Source organism: Leuciscus leuciscus (assembly GCF_965113295.1).
Source record: "Leuciscus leuciscus genome assembly, chromosome: 12".
In the NCBI taxonomy this organism is placed as follows: Eukaryota; Metazoa; Chordata; class Actinopteri; order Cypriniformes; family Leuciscidae; genus Leuciscus; species Leuciscus leuciscus.
In genome coordinates, this window is record NC_138736.1 from 31,953,322 (window position 1) to 31,976,565 (window position 23,244).

Consider the following 23,244-nt stretch of genomic DNA (forward strand, 5'->3'; position numbering starts at 1 on the left):
ATGTTCATTGTTTGTTATAAAGATTTGTTTGTTAGTACATCAGTTTATTTGAGTATATTCAAAATGGAAAATGTGAATATTTTACCTTTAATAAACAAATTTAAAAAGTTGATCATTTTCGTAGGCCTATAGGTTGGGCCTCATATCACGAAAACATAGCCTACTTCTGTGTAAATCATTTGTAAAATCATGGATCTGCTGCTCGTGTTTCATGAGTTAGGCCATTCACAGCTTGCTGTAGCATTACTATCAAGTTGGTAGTCCTACAATCAAAATTAGCATTTTCAAGACATTCGTTTCCTCTTCCATTTCCAGCTGCTTTTTAGAATGGGAGTTTTTATTTTATTTGAGATTTTTTTAAACTTTTTTTTTAAAACACAGCAGCTTCAAAATGCAAAGACTAAGGTTCAGGTTAAACAAAACATCTCCTGAAATAATGTGAACCACAGACTTTACTCACATATTAAAACTGCAATTCTAAATACATTTTAGAGGGAACCCAGGGTGAATTAGTCATCTGAGTTGACCAACAAATTTATTATCATTTTATTATATTTATATAGAACAAATAAAATCACTATATATTTATTTATTTTTCTTAAATACTAATTTATAGAATCTCATTGTGGTTCCCTGAAAATTAACATGTTTAAAGAAAACAGATATCCTTAACTTCTTGACTTAGTTTAGAGGGTTTTCAACCCAAATTTAATAGAATAAAAGTCACAAAAAAGACTTGTAAAAAACAATTCAGTTTACTTCTTTCAGTACAGAGCCAGAGCCCAGAACACCCCCCATATTACTGCACATCGCTGGCGAATGGAGGGCACCAGAGCAAGCACATTGAACAGCATACACACAGGTACATGAAGAGTAACAAATAAGAAAAAGGCAACTTGGACAGAAATGTAGAAATAAAACAAAAGAAATTCTCTGCGACAACATTTGATTTCGTTCTGTTATTTGGTCTACTTCATAGCCCAGGACGTGGCCTAATCGGAACAGTAAAAGTAACGATTAAAGCAGTTCTGACGAAGTACTGCATTGGTTTACATGCAATCCAAAGACTACACTGATATGGTTATGGATCACCGCTATCGGCTATGCCACCAACCATCATTGTCCACTTTTGTGTCAAGAACATTGAGTAGCTGACCATGAAGAGAAACAATCTAGAGTTTCATTGACAAAGAATCGCAGGACCCCAGTTTGTCGGATCGCCCATGTATTCAACAACGGACACAGTGAAATGTTGATTATTTACATGTCTTATATGTCTTTTAGGACGCTGCCGGTTTCCTTTGGATATACTGAAATGGAGATCACTGAGAGGAGAGGTTGTGTGGTGACCATATGCTCTTGCCTTAATTAAAGCATTCTTAGCCAGACATGTCAAAATTTTGAGGTAGCAAGTTGGCATCAGTGCTTAGCAGATCAAGAGGTTGGGTTTTTGGAAAGAAAAAAAGATTGGACAGCTCTTTGGAGGCTGATCATGTGTATAATCACAAGACTAAAAGTTAAATTCTTGTACATATTCAAATTCTTTTCACTGTGGCCAGAATCAAGCTGCTTCTCCAAATTTGTCACCCAGTTGAAATGAAGACAATGAGTGAAATATCAATCAAAAACAGCTGAATTTTGAAAATGTGTCATGAAATTCTATATACAAACATTTCCAACATCTGGTACAATGCGTTTCATTCAAAGACATGGGCCCTGAAAGTGCTTATGAGGGCTGTGAAGAAACAAATGCAACTAGTAGCATCAGAGTCTCCTCTCCTCTGGGTTCTCAGGTTTATTCTTCAATTCCATTTCACTTCCTCGCCGTGAAACACAAGACATGAAGCACCAAGAAATATATCAAACATCCCTCTTCCCCCTTCTTCCTCTCTCGGTTAGCCATCATTTGCAGCTACCAGCTGTCCCAGTCCCTGGCGCACATAAACCGCTTGAATCTCCTTTGTCTTGAGGCAAAAGTCACAGGCCCACACCGCAGCACTCTCCCTAGTTAGCAGCCCATATGCTGGCTCAGTTAGGCCCGTGCAGTCTCTATGGAACCATCGTTGGCAAGAGGCCTCACACAAGATGGCCTCTTGGTCGTCATGTACTTCTGACAAGCAAAGGCCACAAGGGAACACCATGCCTCCCCCTAGTTTTGGGGGACCGGAGCCTGGGCCAGCAGATGGTGGAGCGGGTCCGCTAGGAAGTGGGGACTGGGTGTTGGGTGTAGAGTTGGAGTTGGATGGAGGATTGGGGTTGCTACCTGGGGTGTTCCCACCACTGCTGTTGTTAAGGTTGTTCTGGTTGGAGTTGGGTGGCTGGTTTGGCATTGGACCTCCAGAAGCGTTGTTCTGCTGATTGTAGGATGCTGACCCTGGAGCAGAGTTTGGTGGCGTTGGTTGTTGCTGGTTGGATGGAGTGTTGGAGCCGGGGCCGCCAGTGGAGTTGGGTGGAGGATGCTGATTGGTTGGCGCTTGTTGAGGCTGGGGACCGTTAAGTGGGCCTGTGGGGGACGAGTTGGGATTGGGGGGTTGAGGCGCCGACTGGGGTTGTCCTGGAGTGTTGGGATTGGGTTGTGCAACATCTGGATGACCTGGGAAACCTCCTCCAGGCTGTGGGGGTCCAGGGGCTGGGGACGGACCAGGGGTGGCATTGTTGGACGGAGGACCGGAGGGGTTAAGGTTAGGTGGTTGCTGTTGAGAGGGAACAGGTGGACCACCACCTGGACCACCAAAGTTCTTTCCCTCATCACCAACAGGAGGACTTGATCCAGGGTAAGGGCCATCTTGTGGAGGAGGGAACTGTCCTTGCTGAGGCATCCCAGGGTGTCCACCCACCATATTACCCCCACCACCTCCACCACCCATTCCCATCATGTTCATTCCACCTCCCATACCCCCCATAGGGTTCATAGGGCCGTGTGGAGGCCCGCGAGGGCCGGGGCCACCAGGTAAGGGTGGGCTATTGAAGGGATGGCCCCCTTGTCCATGTGGAGGCTGTTGCTGAGGCATCCCAAACCTTGGATGAGGTGGACCTCCTCCACCTCCTGGACCGCCACCCATTCCTCCAGGTGACAGCATTGGGTTGAAGCCCTGTCCAGGGTGCATAGGAGGGCTGAAATTGGGTGGCATATTAAACTGGGATGGGCCTCCTGGTGGAAATCCCCCTCCACCACCTCCTCCGCCTCCACCACCTCCAAAGCCTGTCATGCCGCCAAATCCAAGAGGGTGATGTGGTCCAGCATTTGGTGTTGGTGGACCAAAAGGGGGTCGTCGACCAGGCTGTCCACCTCCAGGTCCTCCGGGGCCACCCATGAATCCCATACCTCCTCCCATTCGACCAGGAACGGGCCCACCGTAGCCACCTCCACCAGCCCCTGGGCTGGGCAGAAAAGCGGCACCACCCGGACCACCCCCTCCTCCAGATCTCGATGGCGGACCAAAGTCATCATCGAAAGGGTTAGAGGCCACCAGGTGATCAACCATTGGAGTAGGAGGGGGAGCAAACTCAGAGAGGTGGGAAAACGCCGCCCCCTAACAGAAAACACAAAGGGTGAAAATTAGTTGCTGACACTGACTTATGTCTTATATTGTATTCGATAAATATATTGTTCATATTTTTCATGCACTGATAGTCATTAAATTCTATTCTTGTTAATATTCGGATTGAGGAAGTCAGTCCACTAAAAGACTAACACAGCAAATGTTACAACAAACTGAGGCTACAAATAAATTAGAATAAAAAGCATTAAAAACAAATATTCAAAAACTAACCTGAGCATTGGACTTCCTCTTCTTTTTCTCTGGGCTCTTCATCTGGGAACCTGTGGAGGCAGAAATGGAAAAAGGGGAACGATAAACAAAAATGGGGGGAGGGAGTAGCTGTTAGACCAAAACCAAAGTTCTGAGCTCTATCAAAAACGTGCAAAAATCTTAAATTGTAATTTGTCAGGTGGTATTAGGAAGCAGGGACATTCTACATTTAATTGGTCATTGTGTCACACTGCTAACATTAACTGTTAACCTTAGTGTAGATAGCAATTGTCTTAAGTCTTCATTTCTATTATATTTTTGTGCAAAAACTAGAGACAACTTCAGTACCTCCAATAAACACACTTCTTGAGAATCAATCACATCAAATCATAATAAAATGTATAATTAATGTGTATCCCATGTTATTAAACTTTATGACAAGAAACTAAAGATCAGAGATAGACTGATAATTGGTTTGACTGATTTCTTTTTAATGTAGACTACTCCATAATATTGGGTTTGCTAATACACTACACTTTTTGGTCAGTCTCTAAAGACCAGTACCTAACTACAGTATTCACAGGTAGTGTTAAACAACTTAATGTTGTTTTAAAAATAATTATTGAATAACACATACATACATTCTGAATTGAAAAATGTAGATTAACAATTAGAAGAACCAAAATAAATATGGAAATAAATTTGGACCATTTAGATCACAAAAAAACCTGTGATATGGTAAAATTCACATAACATTATATAAAAATATTAAAAAAGTTTGACAGTAGCCTGTATCAGAAAGCAGAAATAAAACAATTTAAAACAAATGTTTCTGCATAATCAGTTATCAGACACTTCTGTCAACCTGTCATAAAAAGGCAATATCGGTCTATCTCTATTGAAGACAACACTCTAAAGCTGATGAACATTTATACAACCCTTAAGAGATCCCAAACCCTGACCCCCGGTAAGAAGCTTGCTTTAGGGCAAATACGTAGGAAAAAAGAGTTGAATGCAATGCGTGTAAAAACTCAAACGAACACGCGTAGATAGACAGGTGATGCGAGGTTGACATAAAGCTACCCAAAGACAGATCCCCACGAAAACAAGGCCACCGAACATTCAGGCATGTGCGGACAGGGAAAGGGAGATTTGCAGCCACAGCTGTGTGGATTCCCGCTCGGACACAGAGATGCGCTGATTGACAGTTTCCTACCTTTGCCTCGTTTTCCTTGACTCTGTCCCGCCTGCTGTCCCGCCATTAAAATGACTGTTGGTGCGGTGCCATGACACCGTTCATTTACAGAAATTAGTTTATTTGACGAAAAGCTCCTCGGGTCCAACGAGTATCACCCCGCAGCCCCAGGAATTGCGCGTGAATTGCTTAATTTTAAGTGTACCGACGGGCCAACGAGGTCAGGCACCTACTCAGCAACATGTCTGAAAGATGCATTCATGTTTTGAATCGGATTTGTCATCTCTGAACATTTACATGTGTGCACCCCCAAATAGCAATGCGATCTGCATATGCATCGCAGATATGCCTGAAAATGTTAATTTAAAAAAACAGTCGTGAAGAGAAGTGATTGGGATGGACTGAATGTGAATACACATCTGCCTGCCTGCAATGTGATCACATACAGATGTGTTTCTACCTGGATGGCTGTCTAAATGACATTTAGATACAAGCATACCAAGCTCTTCTCCCCATTTTAAAGCGCGTTAGATTCGAACGGGCAATGCGACTGTAAATGACGCATTAAGGGTTTGAATTTAATTCAAACGTGATTTGAATTCGCGTTCTAGCTATCGTTAGCCGTTTAGCCATCAGCAAGCAAGGTAAGGCGTTAAACGTTGCTCACACAGCTCATTCATATACACCTGACTGTTGCATCAAGACATGGATGTCAACCCGCATATGACAAACAATCAATGTCAAATAGACTTACGATTTAATATTTATCCCCAAACGCGAAATTGGCCATGTTAATTACGGCCTACTCGTTGCCGGACAAAGAGGGACAGCCGGAGTCGATTCGCGCAGGGCATGTGTGGAAAATAGGGGTGCCCGGGCTAAAACGAGTTAGCGATTTTCACTAAATGTTTACGTTTACAGTGATGTTATATACTTATTTCGTATATAACTGGATACTGGGGACACTGTATTGAGGTAAACATGATAAATGCCTGATAATGTTTCTGAAACTGCTCAAGATATTTATAATCGCCCCCGTGTAATAAACATTTTGGACTGTGCGAGATCAGACCACCTTTGCTTTTGAGGCAGGGGGGGATTCTGTGGTGTGCATTTTGCGTTGAGTTCACTGCTGTTAGTGCTGTTATTAAATAGTACAATTAGAAATTGTTTATGGTCTTATGCATAGAATTTTGGAGGAAATATACTCTGACAGTTTTATAAAAAAGAAAATGTTAATCCTCCGATTCCGTTATAGGCGCGTCTGAATGCTTGAATGGTTCAGCTGCATGAGTGGAGTTGTAGTTTTAAAACAGGATTCGGTTGCACTTAACGTGATTTTTTAAATTGTGTTATTTATTATTTATTGTTTATAGCAAGCTGGAGAAGAGAAGAAATGCATCTTAGAAGTGCTGTTCAGACTGCTTGTTAGCAACAGCTGCTAATCCAAATCACACCAACACACTACAGCTTCTGTTCACCCTGACATACAGAATGCTTCTCCTGCTTTGGATCTCAGAGACAGGTAAAAAAAAGAAAAAAAATTACAACACTGACTCTGCTGCCCTCTTGTTGTCGATTTAACACTGTACACCTTCAACCAAAACCCTTGAACTTGTTTTCTTCTCCTAAAGATGAGAGATAGTCTAAAAGTTAGTCTCTGTCGACCTCTAGTGGTTATACAAAGAACCAACACTGAAAATAACATTGGGGCATCAATTTTAAAAGTAACAGGACAACACTAAAGACCAATTCAGAGCTATTATTGCCACTCCATTTACTATCTTGAAATATTTCTGCTTTGACTGATTGGATGATACTTTCACACTGCCCTAAAAATAGCACACTAGGCTGATACACCCTTGCAATACAATATAGGCTAAGTGGTGCATTATAAATGAACTTAGCATGTCTTGTAAATTAAAAGTAACTTGATTTAACTCCAGTAACTAGATAAATTCATAGGCTTGTAATCCTGCATTATTCCACTATTTAGTTAGTTAGTTTGCTTGCTGCTTGCATTTTGTATGTTTTAGACTTTTAATTTGACATGCTCCTATAAGTACAATATCAGGTTTGTTGTCTGATATTGAACCAATTAATGGCCTAAAGATTTTTTGTTTTCTCCAGAAAAGCTTTGATGAGGAATCTTTTTCGACATTTTATTTCTTCTTTTTCTTTGCACTTTTTCATTTATGAAAACATCTGCCATAATTTTGTTGTCAGTTAAGGCTTATTTACACCAAGGATGATAACTGTAACAATAACGACAAAGATATGATTGTAAAAATCGTTTTAACTGGCAACACCACAACTGCATGCATGCAGCATGCCCAAATGCAGAAAAGTTGGCACAGAAAATCAAGAATATGTGATTTGTTAATTTTCTTTAACCTTTATTTAACTGACAAGAGTCCAAAGAAAAGATTTTCGCTGACCAACTTATGTGTATTTCGTAAATATATTTTTTGATTTTGATGGCTCCTACACAACCCAAAAAGCTGGGACAGAGGAATGTTTACTGTGTCACATCACCTTTCCTTTTAATAACACTTTTTAAATGTTTGGGTATTGAGGATAGTAATTGTTGAAGTTTTGCGAGACAGCTGCTCAACAGTCTGTGGTCATCACTGTCTGATTCTCCTTTCCATGAAGGGCTACACATTTTCAATAGAGACAGATCTGGACTGCAGGCACTCAAGCACATCCACTTCAGTATAGAGTGTCTACGAAGCCACTCTGTTGTAGCACATGCAGAATGAGGCCTGGCATTGTCTTGCTTTCCAAGAAAGATGTTGTCTTGATGCCATTAAATGTCTCTGTACAATCCATGCAAGTCACCCATGCCCTTTGCACGGATGCATCCCCATACCACACTGTAAAAATGAAAGGATCCAGGAGGAACCTTTTAGGGTTCTTCACTTTGCCCCACTGGCGGAACCCTTTGTAGAACCTCTAGGCACCCTTTCAAAAGAGGCAGTTAAAAGCTTCTTGAGGAACCCTTTTTATTAAGAATGGTCAGGAACCATTTCTGGTGCTCCAAGGTACCATTTCCCAATTTAACTCTTTATTGCTTTCCTAATAAATAAAATGTATTTTTTTATTTGCATTTATTACTTTTTTGATAAACAAAATGAAAAACTGAAACCAAATACAAGACAAACATTGTTTATTGATAAACAACAATAACATCCATAGAATAAATGATCACCTTATAGTCAATAAGTAAATCCATTCAGAATATCAATACTATACATGAACATCTAATTCATGGAAGCACATGTATAATGTTAATATTGTTATACATTAAGAGTTTAAATCTTGACAAAACTGTAAAAGATAAACATGACTCAAATATCTTATAACTTTAAAATATATTTCAGGTTCCTCAAAAACAGCACAATTCAAATTTACTACAATTCAATTTGCAGTGCAGTCAATGGTAGCATTTTCACTCTGGGAATATTCACACGGGACATTTGAAGTGATAAGCCTCAGCACAACTGTAGCTCTCCTTCTGAATACCCAACAGATACTGCAGAAAAGTCGGTGTACTTTTAGTTGGTTCCCTGTACTTTATGTTGAATACAAAGTAGGCACTGTCATCAGGTTCATCAGCAAGCTTCTTCACCATCAAGAAAACCCGCAATGCTGCTTTCACCAAATGGGTCTCCTGTAATCACCATAGTTGGTGTGAGGTTCTGTGGAGGCTGTTGGTTGTTCATTACACATTTTTAAGATTAATTCATTTTCCACAAACATTTATTCAAAATGACTTAAAAATGAGGAAAATCAAATACAACTGGAATTATTCTAATATGCTGATTAGAATAAATGAATAAATAATATAGCCGCAGACAGCAATCATCAATTGCTCCCAATGGAGAGACTGAAACCTCTCGGATTTCATCAGAAAGATCTTCATTTGTGTTCCGAAGATGAACGAAGGTCTTACGGGTTTGGAACGACATGAAGGTTTGTAATTGATGACCGAATTTTCATTTTTGGCTTAACTATCCCTTAAGTAACAACTGTTTTCCAAAGAACTCCCGAGCCCATGTGACTGTAGTTAACAGAGTAGCATGATGGTTTCTCATGCAGTGTGTCTGAGGGCTCAAAGGTCACACACATTCAACAGGGGTCTCCTGCCTTGCCCTACACAGACTTAAGATTTCAAAAGAGTTTAACTTGGATATTCTATATGCTTTTCCCTTTTATTTAGCCTCTGTCCCAACTTTTTCAGAGTGTGTAGCAGCCATCAAAATCTAAATTGTTTACAAAATACACTGAAGTTGGTCGGTGAAAACTTAGAAAATTCTTTCTTTGTACTTTTGTCAGTTAAATACAGGTTAAAGAGAATTGACAAATGACAGCCTCTATTTTGTATTGCATTTTACAAAATGTCCCCAACTTTTTTGGGATTTGGGGTTGTATAACGGTAACGGCACAGAGCAACGATATCGTTGGAATCATTTCAGAAAGATTTTTTCGCAGCTGATAAAAACATTGACAGCCAATCAGAATCCACCCTACGTTAAAGAGCTCGAGCATTTAGAGCGACAGATGACTAAACTTATAATGAACAGAACGTTATCGTGATTCGGGCATTGGTGTCTTATTTTGCAACACGGAAGTTATTTTCTGCGAATGTTCGAGACTTCCGCTTCATTATCTGCTATAGGTAAATTTACCTATATGTCTTTATAATTACGACAATACATTAAAAAATATTGTAAGAAATACCAATTTGTAATATCATGCAGCATAACGAGCTGTTTTACAGCTAAGAATAACTGACACCAGAAGCCAGACACATTACATTTATAAAATCGCTGTTAAAAATAAGGTGGATAAGTTTCTTTATAGTTATCGTTCTTGGTATAAACTGTCCTTCACTTAATGATGAGCATTGCATTAAATCACACAATGCAAATTTAAGATGCAGTCCAGGTCCAAAGGTGCACGGTCATTCGCCTTGCCCTGATCCACCCTTGATCATTAGTTATGAATCATTTCATTGACATCATCCTGGTGCGTCTTTCCTGAGCTCTCCTCATGAATGATTTCTGTCTTCTCAGGCCCTTTTCAAGACCCATTAGTGTTAATTTTAAACACTCAGGATTGAGTTACCGTCTGCATTACCTTAAATCGAGATGAATTGTTAATCCAGGGCTGCTGTCATAGGCAGGTTAAGACCACAGTGAAGGTTAGGTGAAGGGGTGACAGAGGCGATGGGGTTAATGACTGTTTGCAGATCAGATATACACGAGTCTATACGGCCCTCAAGGTTAAGGGTAGAATAGCAGAAATACGTGATAGCCGAAGGGAAACACGCTGCTAAAAACGGACGAAGTGTTGCCTCGGTATCATTTCACTGGTATTAGAGACACTTAGCGTGCAGGGAAAAGGGGTGAATTGACACCAGCCCTCCCCTTTCCTTTCGGTCGGTATGCTAAGATCCCTCTCTTTTTACCTTTCTTACTTCATCATCATGATAGCTGAGTCCGATAAGCAGTCTCTTGTGACGCCTGCAGTGATCCAATTCAAGAACAGAGCCATCCTACAAGAGCATATTGTATGAGAGAGACAGAGAAACCAGCTGTTAAGGATAGGGCATACACGTGAAAACGTGTAGTCGTATTCAGAGTGTATACAGACAGTATGCAAAGTTGATGCACCTCTTAATGGAAATAACATTATAACATTTATTTCCATCAAGAGGGGCATCGATTTTTGGTCAAGATCTTGTATTGACAATGCAAGAGTCGAGCACTCTGTAAAGTCTCCTCCAGCACATCCCAAAGACTTTCGATGAATTCAAGGTCTGGACTCAAATTCATGTGAGAATATGATTCTTCATGCTCCCTCCCAACCATTCTGACACAATTGAGCCTGATGAATCTTGACATTATCATCCTGGAATATGGCCATGATGTGTCTTCCTACATGGTTGTTTAAGAAATGAAAATCTTCAATCAATTAGGGGTAGAAGAACTGTTGCCAAACATATACTGTAACATGCTAGAAATATATATATATATACACTATAGTGCCAAAAGTTGTGGGACACCTGCCTTTACATGCACATGAACTTTAATGACATCCAATTCTTAATCCGTAGGGTTTGGTGGGAGTTTTGCCCATCCTTTGCAGCTATAACAGCTTCAACTCTTCTGGGAAGGCTTTCCAAAAGGTTTAGGAGTGTGTTTATGGGGATTTTTGACCTTTCTTCTAGAAGCGTTCTTGGCCAGGACACTCCTGTAAAAGAGGTTTTAATCTCAGTGAGTCTTCTCTCCTGGTTAAATAAAGGTTAAAAAAAAAAACGCATTTGTGAGGTCAGGCACTGATGTTGGACGAGAAGGCCTAGCTCGCAGTTTCCGTTATTCATCCCAAAGGTGTTCTATCGGGTTGAGGTCAGGACTCTGTGTGCAGGCCAGTCAAGTTCCTCCACACCAAACTGCTTTGAGCACTGGTGCACAGTCATGATAGAACAGGAAGGGGCCATACTTAAACTGTTCCCACAAAGTTGGGAGCATGAAATTGCCTAAAATGTCTTGGTGCTGAAGCATTAAGAGTTCCTTTCACTGGAACTAAGGGGCCAAGCCCAACCCCTGAAAAACAACCCCACACCATGATCCCCCCTCCACCAAACTTTACACTTGGCACAATGCAGTCAGGCAAGTACCGTTCTCCTGGAAACCGCCAAACCCAGACTCGTCCATCGGATTGCCAGACAGAGAAGCGTGATTCGTCACTCCAGAGAACACGTCTCCAGGGCTCTAGACTCCAGTGGTGGCGTGCTTTACAGCACTGCATCCAACGCTTTGCATTGCACTTGGTGATGTAAGGCTTGGATGCAGCGGCTCAGCCATGGAAACCCATTCCATGAAGCTCTCTACGCACTGTTCTTGAGCTAATCTGAAGGCCACACGAAGTTTGGAGGTCTGTAGCTGTTGACTCTGCAGAAAGTTGGCGACTTCTGCGCACTGTGTGCCTCAGCATGCGCCGACCCCGCTCTGTGATTTTACGTGGCCTACCACTTCATGGCTGAGTTGCTGTTGTTCCCAATTGCTTACACTTTGTTATAATCCCACTAACAGTTGACTGTGGAATATTTAGAAGTGAGGAAATTTCACGGATGGACTTATTGCACAGGTGGCAACCTATCACGGCACCACATTGGAATTCACTGAGCTCCTGAGAGTGACCAATTCTTTCACAAATGTTTGTAGAAGCAATCTGCATGCCTAGGTGCTTGATTTTTATACAACTGTGGCCATGGAAGTGATTGTAACACCTGAATTCAATGATTTGGACAGGTGTCCCAATACCTTTGGCAATATAGTATATATATAATTGTATCTTATTTGTATTACTTTTGAAGTAGTAGTAGTAGCTTTTTACTATCCAGTATCAAAAAGTATGGGGAAGTATTGGACATGCTATAGAGATGATGCTGGTGTTTGTAATCTAGTATCTATAATCTAAATCTTACGTAACATTTACCCTAAAATGTCAAACAGTTTCACAAAGGGCTTTATACTGAGCAATCATTGCTTGTGAATGTGTGAGCATCCACTGTATTGTGTAGGAAGTTCATGTTTGTCTGCATGTATGAACACTGATATGGACACTGCTGTTGTTATCGTGAGTACAGATCATCAGCGGGTGGACGTCTGTCGTGAGAGAGTCAGGAGCAGAGATGGAGACTGTGGTGAAGACATTCAGCGCGTGAGGTAAGCTGAGGTGTCAGTCAGGGCTGGTCCAGACAGCCAGATAACGGTGACATGGAGCACTACAGTTACCTGCTGGACCAGGTCATGTGACACCACCACATCAAAGCTGCCACAACACCCTCAGCCATGCATGATCAGAGGACTGTCACTATCCTGAACACTACAGTGTGGAGGAAGACAAATATATGTAGACAAAATCACTAGATTTATATATATAATATTATATATATATATATATATATATATATGTATATATATATAACTTTCTTTTTTAAAGAAATTAATTATTTTATTCAGCAAGGACACATTAAATTGATCTCAAGTGACAGTTAAGACATTTGTAATGTTAAAAAAGATTTATATTTCAAATAAATGCAGTTCTTTTTAACTTTATTCATAAGAGAATTCTGAGAAAATGTTTCACTGTTTCCACAAAAAAATATTAAGCTGCTTTCATTGTTAATAATAAGAAATGTTTCTTGAAATTAGGATATTAGAATGATTTCTGAAGGATCATGTGACTCTGAAGACTGGAGTAATGATGCTGAAAATTCTCACTTCAGCAGACCACTGAAGCAAAAGTGCTTGAAGCAATAAATTCACTTAATAACAGCTATAGTAAGGATCTTTTTCACATAAATACAGTTTTTTTTTAAACGAAATAAAAACAGTTTTGTAAAGCCGCTGACACACTTGATCAATGTGTCTATTCAGAGCGGACAATTCCCCACACCTTGGAAACAGGCAAAAGTTATGCCATTATTTAAGTCAGGAACACCTGACCAGGCATGCAATTATCGGCCAGTAAGTATTTTGCCTGTATTTTCAAAGGTGTTAGAAAAAATTGTGTATGGTCAGCTTATGGCTTTTATACAATCAAATAACATTTTACACCCATTACAATTTGGCTTCCGTCCTCAATACTCCACCGAAACTGCAAATTGCTTTTTTGTGGAACAACTCAAACGTGCAATATAGTGGAGAAATCATTGGTGCCGTCTTTTTGGATCTCAAAAAGGCGTTTGATACTCTAAATCATGACATTCTTATCCATAAACTGTCTAATTTTAACTTCACATCATTAACTTTACAGTGGTTCAAATCATATCTTGAACTGAGAGACCAGTGTGTGGTGGTCAATAATGAAATGTCTACATTTTTAAAAATGAATACAGGAGTACCGCAAGGGTCCATTCTTGGGCCAGTGCTTTTTACACTGTATATTAATGATCTGCCAAACTCATGTCCTACAGCAGGATTTCAGATGTACGCTGACGATGCAGTGGTTTATGTGCGAGGGAAAAGTGTACATGCAGTTTCTGATGAACTGGCAAAATACCTGCAAACTGTGGCGGTGTGGTTTCAAAATGCAGGTCTGACACTGAATGTTGAAAAGACTATGTCTGTTTGCTTTGCCTCAAGATTCAAGTCCATATCAGAAGAACTAAATTTATCGATTAATGGGCATAAGATCCAGCAGGTCTCAGAGGTCAAATACCTGGGCCTTGTACTTGACTCTCAACTTAAATTTGACAGTCATATAAAAAAAATCTGTCGTGTAGCCAAAGCAAATCTTTACACATTCAGACTTATCAGGGACTACCTACCATCTCATGCTGCTCACACTTTCATGCACGCCATGATCTTCTCGCATATGAGTTACTGCATCTGCTCATGGTCACAGGCTACTGTTACTACAGTTAAGCCACTTCAAATGATTTATAACAGAGCAGTTAAAATCCTAGATAGGAAGCCCATTAGGTCACATCATTGTGTTAGTCTGAGGAATTTAAACATTTTATCTTTTGCAAATTTCACTAAATTTTCGATGTTGAAGTTGATGCATAAATGTTTAAATCAGCAAGCCCCACAGGTCTTGAGTGAGTGCGTAGTTTCTCTCAGGGCTGTGGGTTCAAGGACTAGAGGAGCTCAGAACGGGAACTGTCAGATCCCGAAATGTAATACTTCATTCGGACAATCAGCTTTTTCTGTACAAGGCACTAAAGCCTGGAATTGTTTACCCACTGAACTGAGAGGAGAGTCAAACTGGGTCCTTTTCAAACACAAACTTAAAGACTCTTTAATCAGAGGTCAGAAATGTGACCACTGACTGTCTGTTGCGTTTATATTGTGTTATACTGTATTATTATTTTAACTATGTATTGTTTAATTTTATGTAAAGGCCCACTAGGGACGAACATTGAGAATTAGCTTCGGCTAAAATGTTGTAGTATGTAACATGAGTTTATGTAACATACTTGTCCCTATTCAAATAAACTTAAATAAAATAAAAATTCAGCTCTGCATCACAGGAATAAATTACATTTTAAAATATATTCAAATAGAAAACAATTACTTTAAATTATAATAATATTTCACAATATTACTTTGTTTTTGAAAATAAATGAAGCATTGATCAGCATAAGAAACTTTTGGACAGTTCTATATATAAAATACTTTTTTTATGGACGCAAAGATTAAGTTAGTAATTAGGGCAGTGAATAAGCTATAAAGCACTGCAACAATGGTGAAGAGAGAAAAATGTTAAACATTTCTACACAATGGATTATTTGCATACAAGACACGCTTCCCGTATCAACCACAGCTTTGTAAAAGCCATCCTGCCGATGATGTCATTGCCATTACATGTGCAGGCATATCTGATTTAGATCTCAGTGAATGACGTGAGGTTATGCAGTGTGAGCTTTGTTCATCTTCATCTTCATCTGAAGGCATCTCTGTAGAAAGCACACTATGTGACAAGAAGATTTGTTTCACTAGAGCAAAATGAATACAACAACATGCGATCAGTTGCTATGTAACATGAACCAGTAAATGCTTATATCACTGAAATGAAAGATACCATTCATAATTGATTCAACATGACTGTCTGGAATCAAGTGATGAGCTCTGAGCTTAACACTAATGTGCTTCTGGAAGTATGAGTGCAGCATCACCACAGACATTGTGCAGTGCGTTCTGTTCTGTTCAAACACAGCATTGTTTCTCTCTTACAGGCCTGAGTAAACATGGCTAGTAGTAGATCAGGTCGAACAGGTTGAGCCGGAAGTGAGCAACAAGTCCAGGATGTGCTCAAGCAAGCACCTTTGGAGTATTTACACACATCTATCGGGAATCCCCACTCTTGTGGATTCATAATAAATATCTCAGACACATTAGTCAACCATTAAACAAAGTTTTGTCTCCTGTACTTCACTGGAGTAAAGGCAGTTGACTTCAACAATTCTGCCTAAAAGGGACTTAGGTCATGCAAATATGCCATTGTTTCCGGCATGATCCGATTGTGCTGTTTGATGCACAATTGCTGGAACAGACAGAATGACTCATTTAACAGTAGTCTGTTCAGGTATAAAGACAACCAAATTAACATTAAAAACACACAATTATGTCAAATAACTTGCTTTTATATGCATGAAGCAAATGTAAAATATTAACTTTTTATTACATTTACTGTATTTAAAAAATACATATTTTTAAATATATTTTTTTAAATGTTCACAAAACTATATGCACATATTTTTCCTACTGTTAAAAATCAGTGTTATCAGTGTTAAAATAATCACAATTACTTTCACGATTTTAGATCAGCTTGATATATTGAAAGCATGATATAATATGATTAAATTTGGTATATGTTAATGGGAAAAAAAACTACATTAAGCATTCATTAGTATCTGAAATCTTTAAAAAACTGTCATAACAGAAAATAATTTGTTACATCCAATATGATAAATGTTTATAAGAGATTACATGTAGAATCACTGAACAAAAAACAAATGTATGGAGGTCAGTTGCACATTTCAAACTTTTTTATTTTCTGTGTAAGAAAAAAATAATAATTGTGATGTAATAAAGAAAACCAAATTAAATAAGTATTTCCAAAATTACAAATGTGTCAGATAACTTATTAAAAATATTTTCTGGAAAAATATTTACGTTTGGTCAAGTTTACTTTAAAATATAAAATATATATTTTTTTTTTTTTAAATATGATTTATTAAAAGGTGTTTTTTTTTTTTTTTATGTCCATAAAACTATATTAACTATCAATATTAAAACAATCACAATTATTCTAAAGCCGGGGAATCACTTAATGACCAGCTGAAACATTCTAAGACTAAACTGAACACACTTACACACTTATATAATATTATCAAATTTGGTGTGTGTGAATAAAAAAAAAAACACATTCATTCATTTGTACCTGAAATCTCAACAAAAAAAAAGTACATAAACAATGACAATTTGAAAAAAGTTAAGACTGTGTCTTAAGAACTAATCTGACCAACTAGCAATAGGGCGAATGAGTCTTACTTTTCAGATTTAAATTAGACCAATATACCTTTTTATGAAACTGACTTGTGAAAAATTATGACTAACTTGTAAGACTAATTTAAGCAGTTTATGCAACCGGCCACTGCTCTAGTAAACTAAGCTGTACTAATCGGAGAGATAACTAATCAATAATCATCACAGAAAACAATTTGTTACATCCAATATGATAAATGTTTATAAAAAATTAAGAATCACATTACAAAAAAAAATAAACATGAGACAAATGCATGGAGGTCAGTTGCACGTTTATTATGATTAAGAAGATACATACTGATTATTAAATAAAAATAGGCTAAAAAATAGATGCAAAGAAAGAGACAAACCAAGTTCACATCTTCAACACTGAATTATTAGAATTATTAGATTCATAGATCATGAACACTGTTCAGAATTTATGGTAACCATGAAGTAGATGAAATATTGCTTGCTGTCAACAGTAAAGGGTATTTATAATTACATCATAATGAAAGATGTAAGTATAAATCCCTCAACATCTGTTTGTCAAGTCACAGTTCAGAATTATTAAAAATGAGCATTCATAACTGTCCATAACACACTATTTCCAATCCCAATCTCTCTAAACTGGCTTTGACACTTACAAGTAAGTAGCCACTGATTGCACTCGTAATACACTTTGCTGCTATATCTTCATCCAAAAACAGACTCTATATAGCCATATATAATGTCTGTGGTCATGTGTTCTCATATGAAACAGAAGGCACCCATCCTGAAAGATTTTTAAACCCCTTATACTCAAGAACTTCTCATTAGCTAGAAAGAAAATAGTTGCACTGATGTGTGTTTCTGTCAAACCCCCAAGTCTTTGCCTTTGGGGTTTGTCAGTTTTGCTTTAAAAGTATATTAACAGCTTGGGTTGAATTATAAAAGCAGAGAAATCTCCTCCAGGATCTAGGTTTGTCGGTCCCGGTTAAAGAAATGGATGAAACTTGTGCACTCTCTTGTTCTCAACCATGCAACCGATTAATACTTCTCTCTGTTTTCTCTCTCTGTTTTTGAAGCATTTGCTCATTACTCTTTCTTTTCCTCTGTTGAAGCCGCATCGTCCTTGCCATCGGGCTTTTTGGGCACCGGGCTGTCCAGGAAGAAGTCGTTGCAGGCCACGGTCAGCGCCCCCATGAGGATGATGAACTCGGTGAAGTCCACCTCGCCATCGTTATTGGAATCCAGGTCATTCATCACTCGTTCCACCGCATCTTTATCTTGAGCATTCTGTGGGAAGACAAAAAGAAAGTTTAAAGTGAGTATCAAAACACTATTATAAACGTCTGTAAGATTAGGGCTTAATCAGTGCTGGGTAGATTACTTACAAATTGTAGTTTGTTTACAAATTACATGATGAAAATTGTTAGTTATGTAATCTATTAGATTACATTTTAGGTGGTGTAATTTGACTACTTTTGGATTACTTTTATATTACTTTTGACCTAACTTGTTTGTCACATAGAATCTAATAGGAATATTTTGTACCATATTGAAATGAAAATACAAAGAGAATGCAAATATATTCCATTCTTTATCAACATCATGAAGCCCATTAAACATTGCATTACGTCAGGGTTTCCCAAATTAGGGTTAGTGAAGGAACTGCAGGGTTCTTGAGTTGATGAAAAGCTAATAAATAATTGAATCATAAAAATGTTAAATAAAAAATAACAATTACTAAATTGTATATATATATATATGAAGAGTTCAGATGCAAAAGCCTCTAAGTGCCATCTGAAATTTTCTTCTAGAATGATAATTTTTATCAAGCTTGTATATTTAAGTTCAGTAATTTCACTTAAATGACAATTAATAGGTAATTTTCATTGCCATTTAAGTGAAATTACTGAACTTAAATATACGAGCTTGATAAAATGTATCATTTTAGAAGAAAATTTCAGATGGCGCTTAGAGGCTTTTGCATCTGAACTCTTCATATATATATTCTGTTTACCTGCATGTCTTGTGACCATTAACCAACATTAATGCGAATTATATGTAAAAAGTAATCAATAAAAAAGTAACTAATCTGATTACGATCATTTTAAAACATAATATAATCTAATTACAAGAACTTCATTTTTGGAATCTCATGCAATCCAGATTACATGTAATCAGTTACTATCCAATACTGGGCCCTATGTCCTGTGTTAATATGAAGAGGTTTTTTAGAATTAGAATTAAAGGGTTAAATGAAATGCAGTTTTTTTTTTTTTTTTTTATAAAGTATATATAAATGTGCTAAATATGTATAAAAGTGAAATCCAAATGGGGCAAAATTGACAATATGTGGTGATAATTTCATTTTGAAACCCTGAAAACTCTTTAAGTTGAGTAGAAAATAATATGGCAAAGTGTGTAGCAGGAGGAACTCTGGGAATGTTAATGACAGGGAATGTACGTGCACTTCAGGCGAGAGAGCCAGAAGCTGAATCACATACATGATGTTTGCATGAGACATAATTACAGGGTCACTGAATCTGTAAAAAGTTATCATATGGGCGTTTCTGTAACTTGCAGTTAATGCAAATCTGAGCTTGTGTAACAGGTTGTGTCACATTAGTTTTAGTTGGTATTTAAAGTAATCTGTTTTGCAGAAGTTGTGAAGAATTAATGGGGGGGGGGGGGGGGGGGGGACCTCTATAATATTTTTTTGAAGAAGTTAATACTAAAATGAAGTCAAAACGAAAACTAAATCAAAATTGATTTATTTACTATTTAATTTCTTAATACTTGTTCATTGACTTGACTTATTGGTGCATAATAATCCAGAAACATTATTTTTGTCTTTGTAACTTTTTCAACCACTCCTTTCTAAACCCATGCTTCCATTCTGATTTGGAACACCCACTTTGCATGATCCAATCAAATCCTGAAGGATAAAATCAAGCCCCACCCTCTGTTTTCGTTAATATCTTATTTGTGTTCTGGCTTTGAAATTTGCCAGTATATGAAAGTAAAATAAGATGCAAAAGTTTTGTAATTATGCAGAATTCTTCTCACCCCGAGATAATTTCCCAGCTCCTCCGTCAGAAGTTCCCTTAGTTCCCCTCGGCTGAGCGTGTATTTGTCTCCTTCCTTCCCGGAATACTTATGAAAAGTCTTGATGAGCATCTGCATGGCGCTTTCCAAGTTGGAGCTTGGTTCTTTGGACATGCTGCAAGGTGGTTAAAAAGGTCAAAGGTTAGATACAACGACATGACGCGCCCCTCGCTAGACCCTGCTGCATGTATGGTCACATGACTAGCATGGGTGGAGCTTTGGCTCAATCAATGCTGGGACAAACACACGTTTTGGACTATGGGTGAAAACAATGTTCTGTCAATCATTTGTTTGAGATAATATCCTTACTGTTTTGGGGGGGTTATTTGATTTAGAGGAAAATTAGAGGTTCTGATTAGGGGTTTGTCACTCAAAAAGCAACATTCTTACACATCACACTTTGAGCGTGGCATCTTGGATCTTCTCTCTCCGGGTTCAGCAAGCTACTGCGCATGTAGAAACAGACACAGTCATTGATGAGGTGCAACAGAAGACGAGAAAGAGCATGAAAAGCATTTGGCAAAAGTACTGATGGAAGGCTGAACGTTTTGCTTCAGTGTTATGGCTGCATTTTGGTTTTCTAGAAACCAACTTAACATGTAATTTTGATGTCCCAGATACACAGAGAGGTAACGTTAGACCTCTAAGTGCTGTGGTTCTGAAGATTTGGCACTTTATGAGTGACATACGCCGTTAAAAATACAGGTTCTTTTATGGCATCGATGGTTCCCCATGAAGAACCTTTTACATCCATGAATCTTTCAATTATAATGGTTCATTTAAGAACTGTTCACTAAAAGGTTCTTTGGGGAACCAAAAATGTTTCTTCTATTGGTGTCACTGCAAAAAAAAAACTTTGGAACCTTGATTTTTAAGAGTATAGGTACATTTAGATGTACGTCCAAATCATGATTAGATCAATTGTTCTAGTATTCTGTCTTGAACACTCATTAGTTGAATGTGAACGCTTGCCTGCTCACAGCTAAATCATCTGTTGCTCATGTAACAGGGGCCGCATCTCTCAAATGGAAACCACAAGTGAAACATAAAACTGTCAAAATGAAGATAAAACTACTGGCAAGTTCCCCAGGGAAGCTTCTTCCAAGTAATCCGAGGCTCTCGTGAAGACGCAAACACACACAATGCGCACCTGAAACTGTCCTAAAGCAAATCCATTAGTTAATTTTGAGGATAGAGGCCAAAGTTAAGTGGAAGAAAGAGTTCTGTAGACTATAATCATGAGAACCAAAATAAATAGTGTAAAATGAAGAAGGAAGGATAAGATTACTAAATACGTTGATTAAGATCAATTCAATGGTAAAATGCATTATTGTTGTCCCATTTCTTACATGTCTGTATTAAATAGCAGCATAATTGAATTGAGACTTTAGATTACTATAGAGGCCTTCAGAGGCCTTCGTGCTCAGCTCTTTATTTGAAGTACTAGGCTACACCATCTAATTTAACTAATTAGTTAAGCTAAGAGAGTGCCTAATTAGGAAGCTCAAATGGCAACATGCAGATTTGGAACAAATACTGGTGAACTCTACAGCTCTCAGGAACTAAAACCGAGAACCATTGTTCATGAAATGGACACTAACTAGAAAGGTCAGAATAGTTTTAATGTCCCGCAAAGCCATTAAAACTGGAAGCTTTTTAGGACAAAGCGGCTATAAGGCAACAGTAGATAGAACATAAGACAATTGAAAAAAATTCAGCTAAAAAGTGAAATGATGGCACATTTTTTTGTAGGACAGAAGAAAACAAGAAGCACATCCTCATTAGCCGTATCAGAATAGAACGGACACGGTGAGGCCATGACAACCAAGATGAGAATGGTAACGTAACACCAAGTGACCTAGTGACACTAAGGAAACTGACCGTTCTTTGACATGTAAAGAAGAAGAGATTAATTTATTTACATAAGAACAAATGCTTTTTAATCTAAATCTAACTCATTTGATGATATAGACCTAAAAAGGACATTTACATTAATCAAAATCAATGACATAACCATATATTAAGGATTGCCATGTATAGTGAATACAGGTAAAGTGGGACACTTACATTTTCGGATTATATGGATATATTGTATATGGATATATTTTAAAATGTATATTTTGGAAAGTATTTCACTTTACCTGTATTCGTGCGGCACTAGTCCTACTATATAGATAGATAGATAGATAGATAGATAGATAGATAGATAGATAGATAGATAGATAGATAGATAGATAGATAGATAGATAGATAGATAGATAGATAGATAGATAGATAGATAGATCGATAGATAGATCAGTGTAAAATCCATAAAAAGGCAAATCAAATTCTAATTGACTTTAACTTAGTTTAACTTTAACTTTGAAGACTAGACATTCATGGTTATATATCTTTTGAGAAGAACTTAGTAGTAGCCCTGAGCTATGAACATATTTGAATAAGACTAGCAGAAAAGTAGATAATCCAATCGGGAAGAGCATTAATTAGCTTTCTGCTGTGAGAGAAAGGAGTCCTTTCTCTCGTCTGAGCTGTCTGTCTTACCTGAATGCCTACGGAGAGCTTCCTTTGTCTGTAATGAAGTGCAGGAGATAGTGATAGACAGCCGGGGAGCTGAGGAACAGATGAGGGGAGAGAGAGAACCTCTGGGGTTTAAATATCACTCACTCTGCCCCCTCCTTTCTCAAGAGCATCTCCCGCATCTTCAGTTTCGGCACCCCTCCCATACTCTCTTCCTTTAGTTCACCAGCCAATATAAGGGCCATTTGACCCCGTCATGCCAGTTGACTCGACACAAGAAGACTCTACAGGCCAGTGGAGTTTGCATTACAGTCCTTTATTGTTGAGTAGCTGGAGATGGTCAATCATACAGCATAGAAAATGAAGTATGTGGTCAGTTGAGCAGTATTGAGCAGCTACACTTAATGAAAAACTCATGCATTTGTTCAAAAGACAGTTTTATGTTACCTAGGTAGAGCTGGTGACTACTTCTGTTTGACTGACAAAACTGGATTAACATCAAGCTTGAAGTTCAATTTTACAGTATACACAACATGGTCAAAACGTTAGTAAGGTGTGATGACGTTATAATGCTAATGAGGCCTAGCAACACCAGACACGACTGATTTGGAGTCGGACACACCAAAGTAAACAGGCGGTTTTA

At 38.3% G+C, this 23,244-nt stretch overlaps 2 protein-coding genes and 1 long non-coding RNA gene across 6 annotated transcripts; 1 reads left to right on the forward strand and 2 right to left on the reverse strand.

The window, feature by feature from the left end:
• Positions 1-681: 681 nt before the first annotated feature.
• On the reverse strand, positions 682-5,794 carry pygo2 (pygopus homolog 2). Of its 2 annotated transcripts, none has more exons than XM_082187232.1 (3): positions 5,702-5,794; positions 3,774-3,823; positions 682-3,533 (listed from the first exon to the last, which is right to left on the reverse strand). In XM_082187232.1, exons 2-3 carry the CDS (start codon positions 3,813-3,815, stop codon positions 1,896-1,898), a joined length of 1,680 nt encoding a protein of 559 aa, XP_082043358.1. In that variant the 5' UTR covers positions 3,816-3,823; positions 5,702-5,794; the 3' UTR covers positions 682-1,895. The 2 variants fall into 2 exon arrangements, with proteins under 2 accessions (XP_082043358.1, XP_082043357.1); XM_082187231.1 differs by having other exon boundaries at positions 4,969-5,788.
• A 6,673-nt stretch (positions 5,795-12,467) lies between these two features.
• LOC309511893 lies at positions 12,468-20,161 on the forward strand. Its single transcript, XR_014210803.1, has 3 exons — positions 12,468-12,683; positions 18,095-18,297; positions 20,052-20,161. It is a non-coding gene; the product is annotated as an uncharacterized lncRNA (long non-coding RNA).
• On the reverse strand, positions 17,266-22,761 carry s100s (S100 calcium binding protein S). Of its 3 annotated transcripts, XM_082187268.1 has the most exons (5): positions 22,626-22,761; positions 22,226-22,250; positions 20,475-20,530; positions 20,046-20,199; positions 17,266-18,269 (listed from the first exon to the last, which is right to left on the reverse strand). In XM_082187268.1, exons 3-5 carry the CDS (start codon positions 20,495-20,497, stop codon positions 18,069-18,071), a joined length of 378 nt encoding a protein of 125 aa, XP_082043394.1. In that variant the 5' UTR covers positions 20,498-20,530; positions 22,226-22,250; positions 22,626-22,761; the 3' UTR covers positions 17,266-18,068. The 3 variants fall into 3 exon arrangements, with proteins under 3 accessions (XP_082043394.1, XP_082043393.1, XP_082043392.1); XM_082187267.1 differs by lacking the exon at positions 22,226-22,250 and having other exon boundaries at positions 20,475-20,527; XM_082187266.1 differs by lacking the exon at positions 22,226-22,250.
• Positions 22,762-23,244: the final 483 nt, after the last annotated feature.

Coding starts and splice junctions, on each gene's coding strand:
- pygo2 (XM_082187231.1), bottom strand. CDS start 5,014: ATGGCGGGACAGCAGGCGGGACAGAGTCAAGGAAAACGAGGCAAAG. Junction 3,824..4,968: donor TCAAGGAAAACGAGGCAAAG/GTAGGAAACTGT, acceptor CTGCCTCCACAG/GTTCCCAGATGAAGAGCCCA. Junction 3,534..3,773: donor AGAGGAAGTCCAATGCTCAG/GTTAGTTTTTGA, acceptor GTTTTCTGTTAG/GGGGCGGCGTTTTCCCACCT.
- s100s (XM_082187267.1), bottom strand. CDS start 20,497: ATGCCACGCTCAAAGTGTGATGT. Junction 20,200..20,474: donor CCACGCTCAAAGTGTGATGT/GTAAGAATGTTG, acceptor ACCACCTTGCAG/CATGTCCAAAGAACCAAGCT. Junction 18,270..20,045: donor AGCTGGGAAATTATCTCGGG/GTGAGAAGAATT, acceptor GTCTTCCCACAG/AATGCTCAAGATAAAGATGC.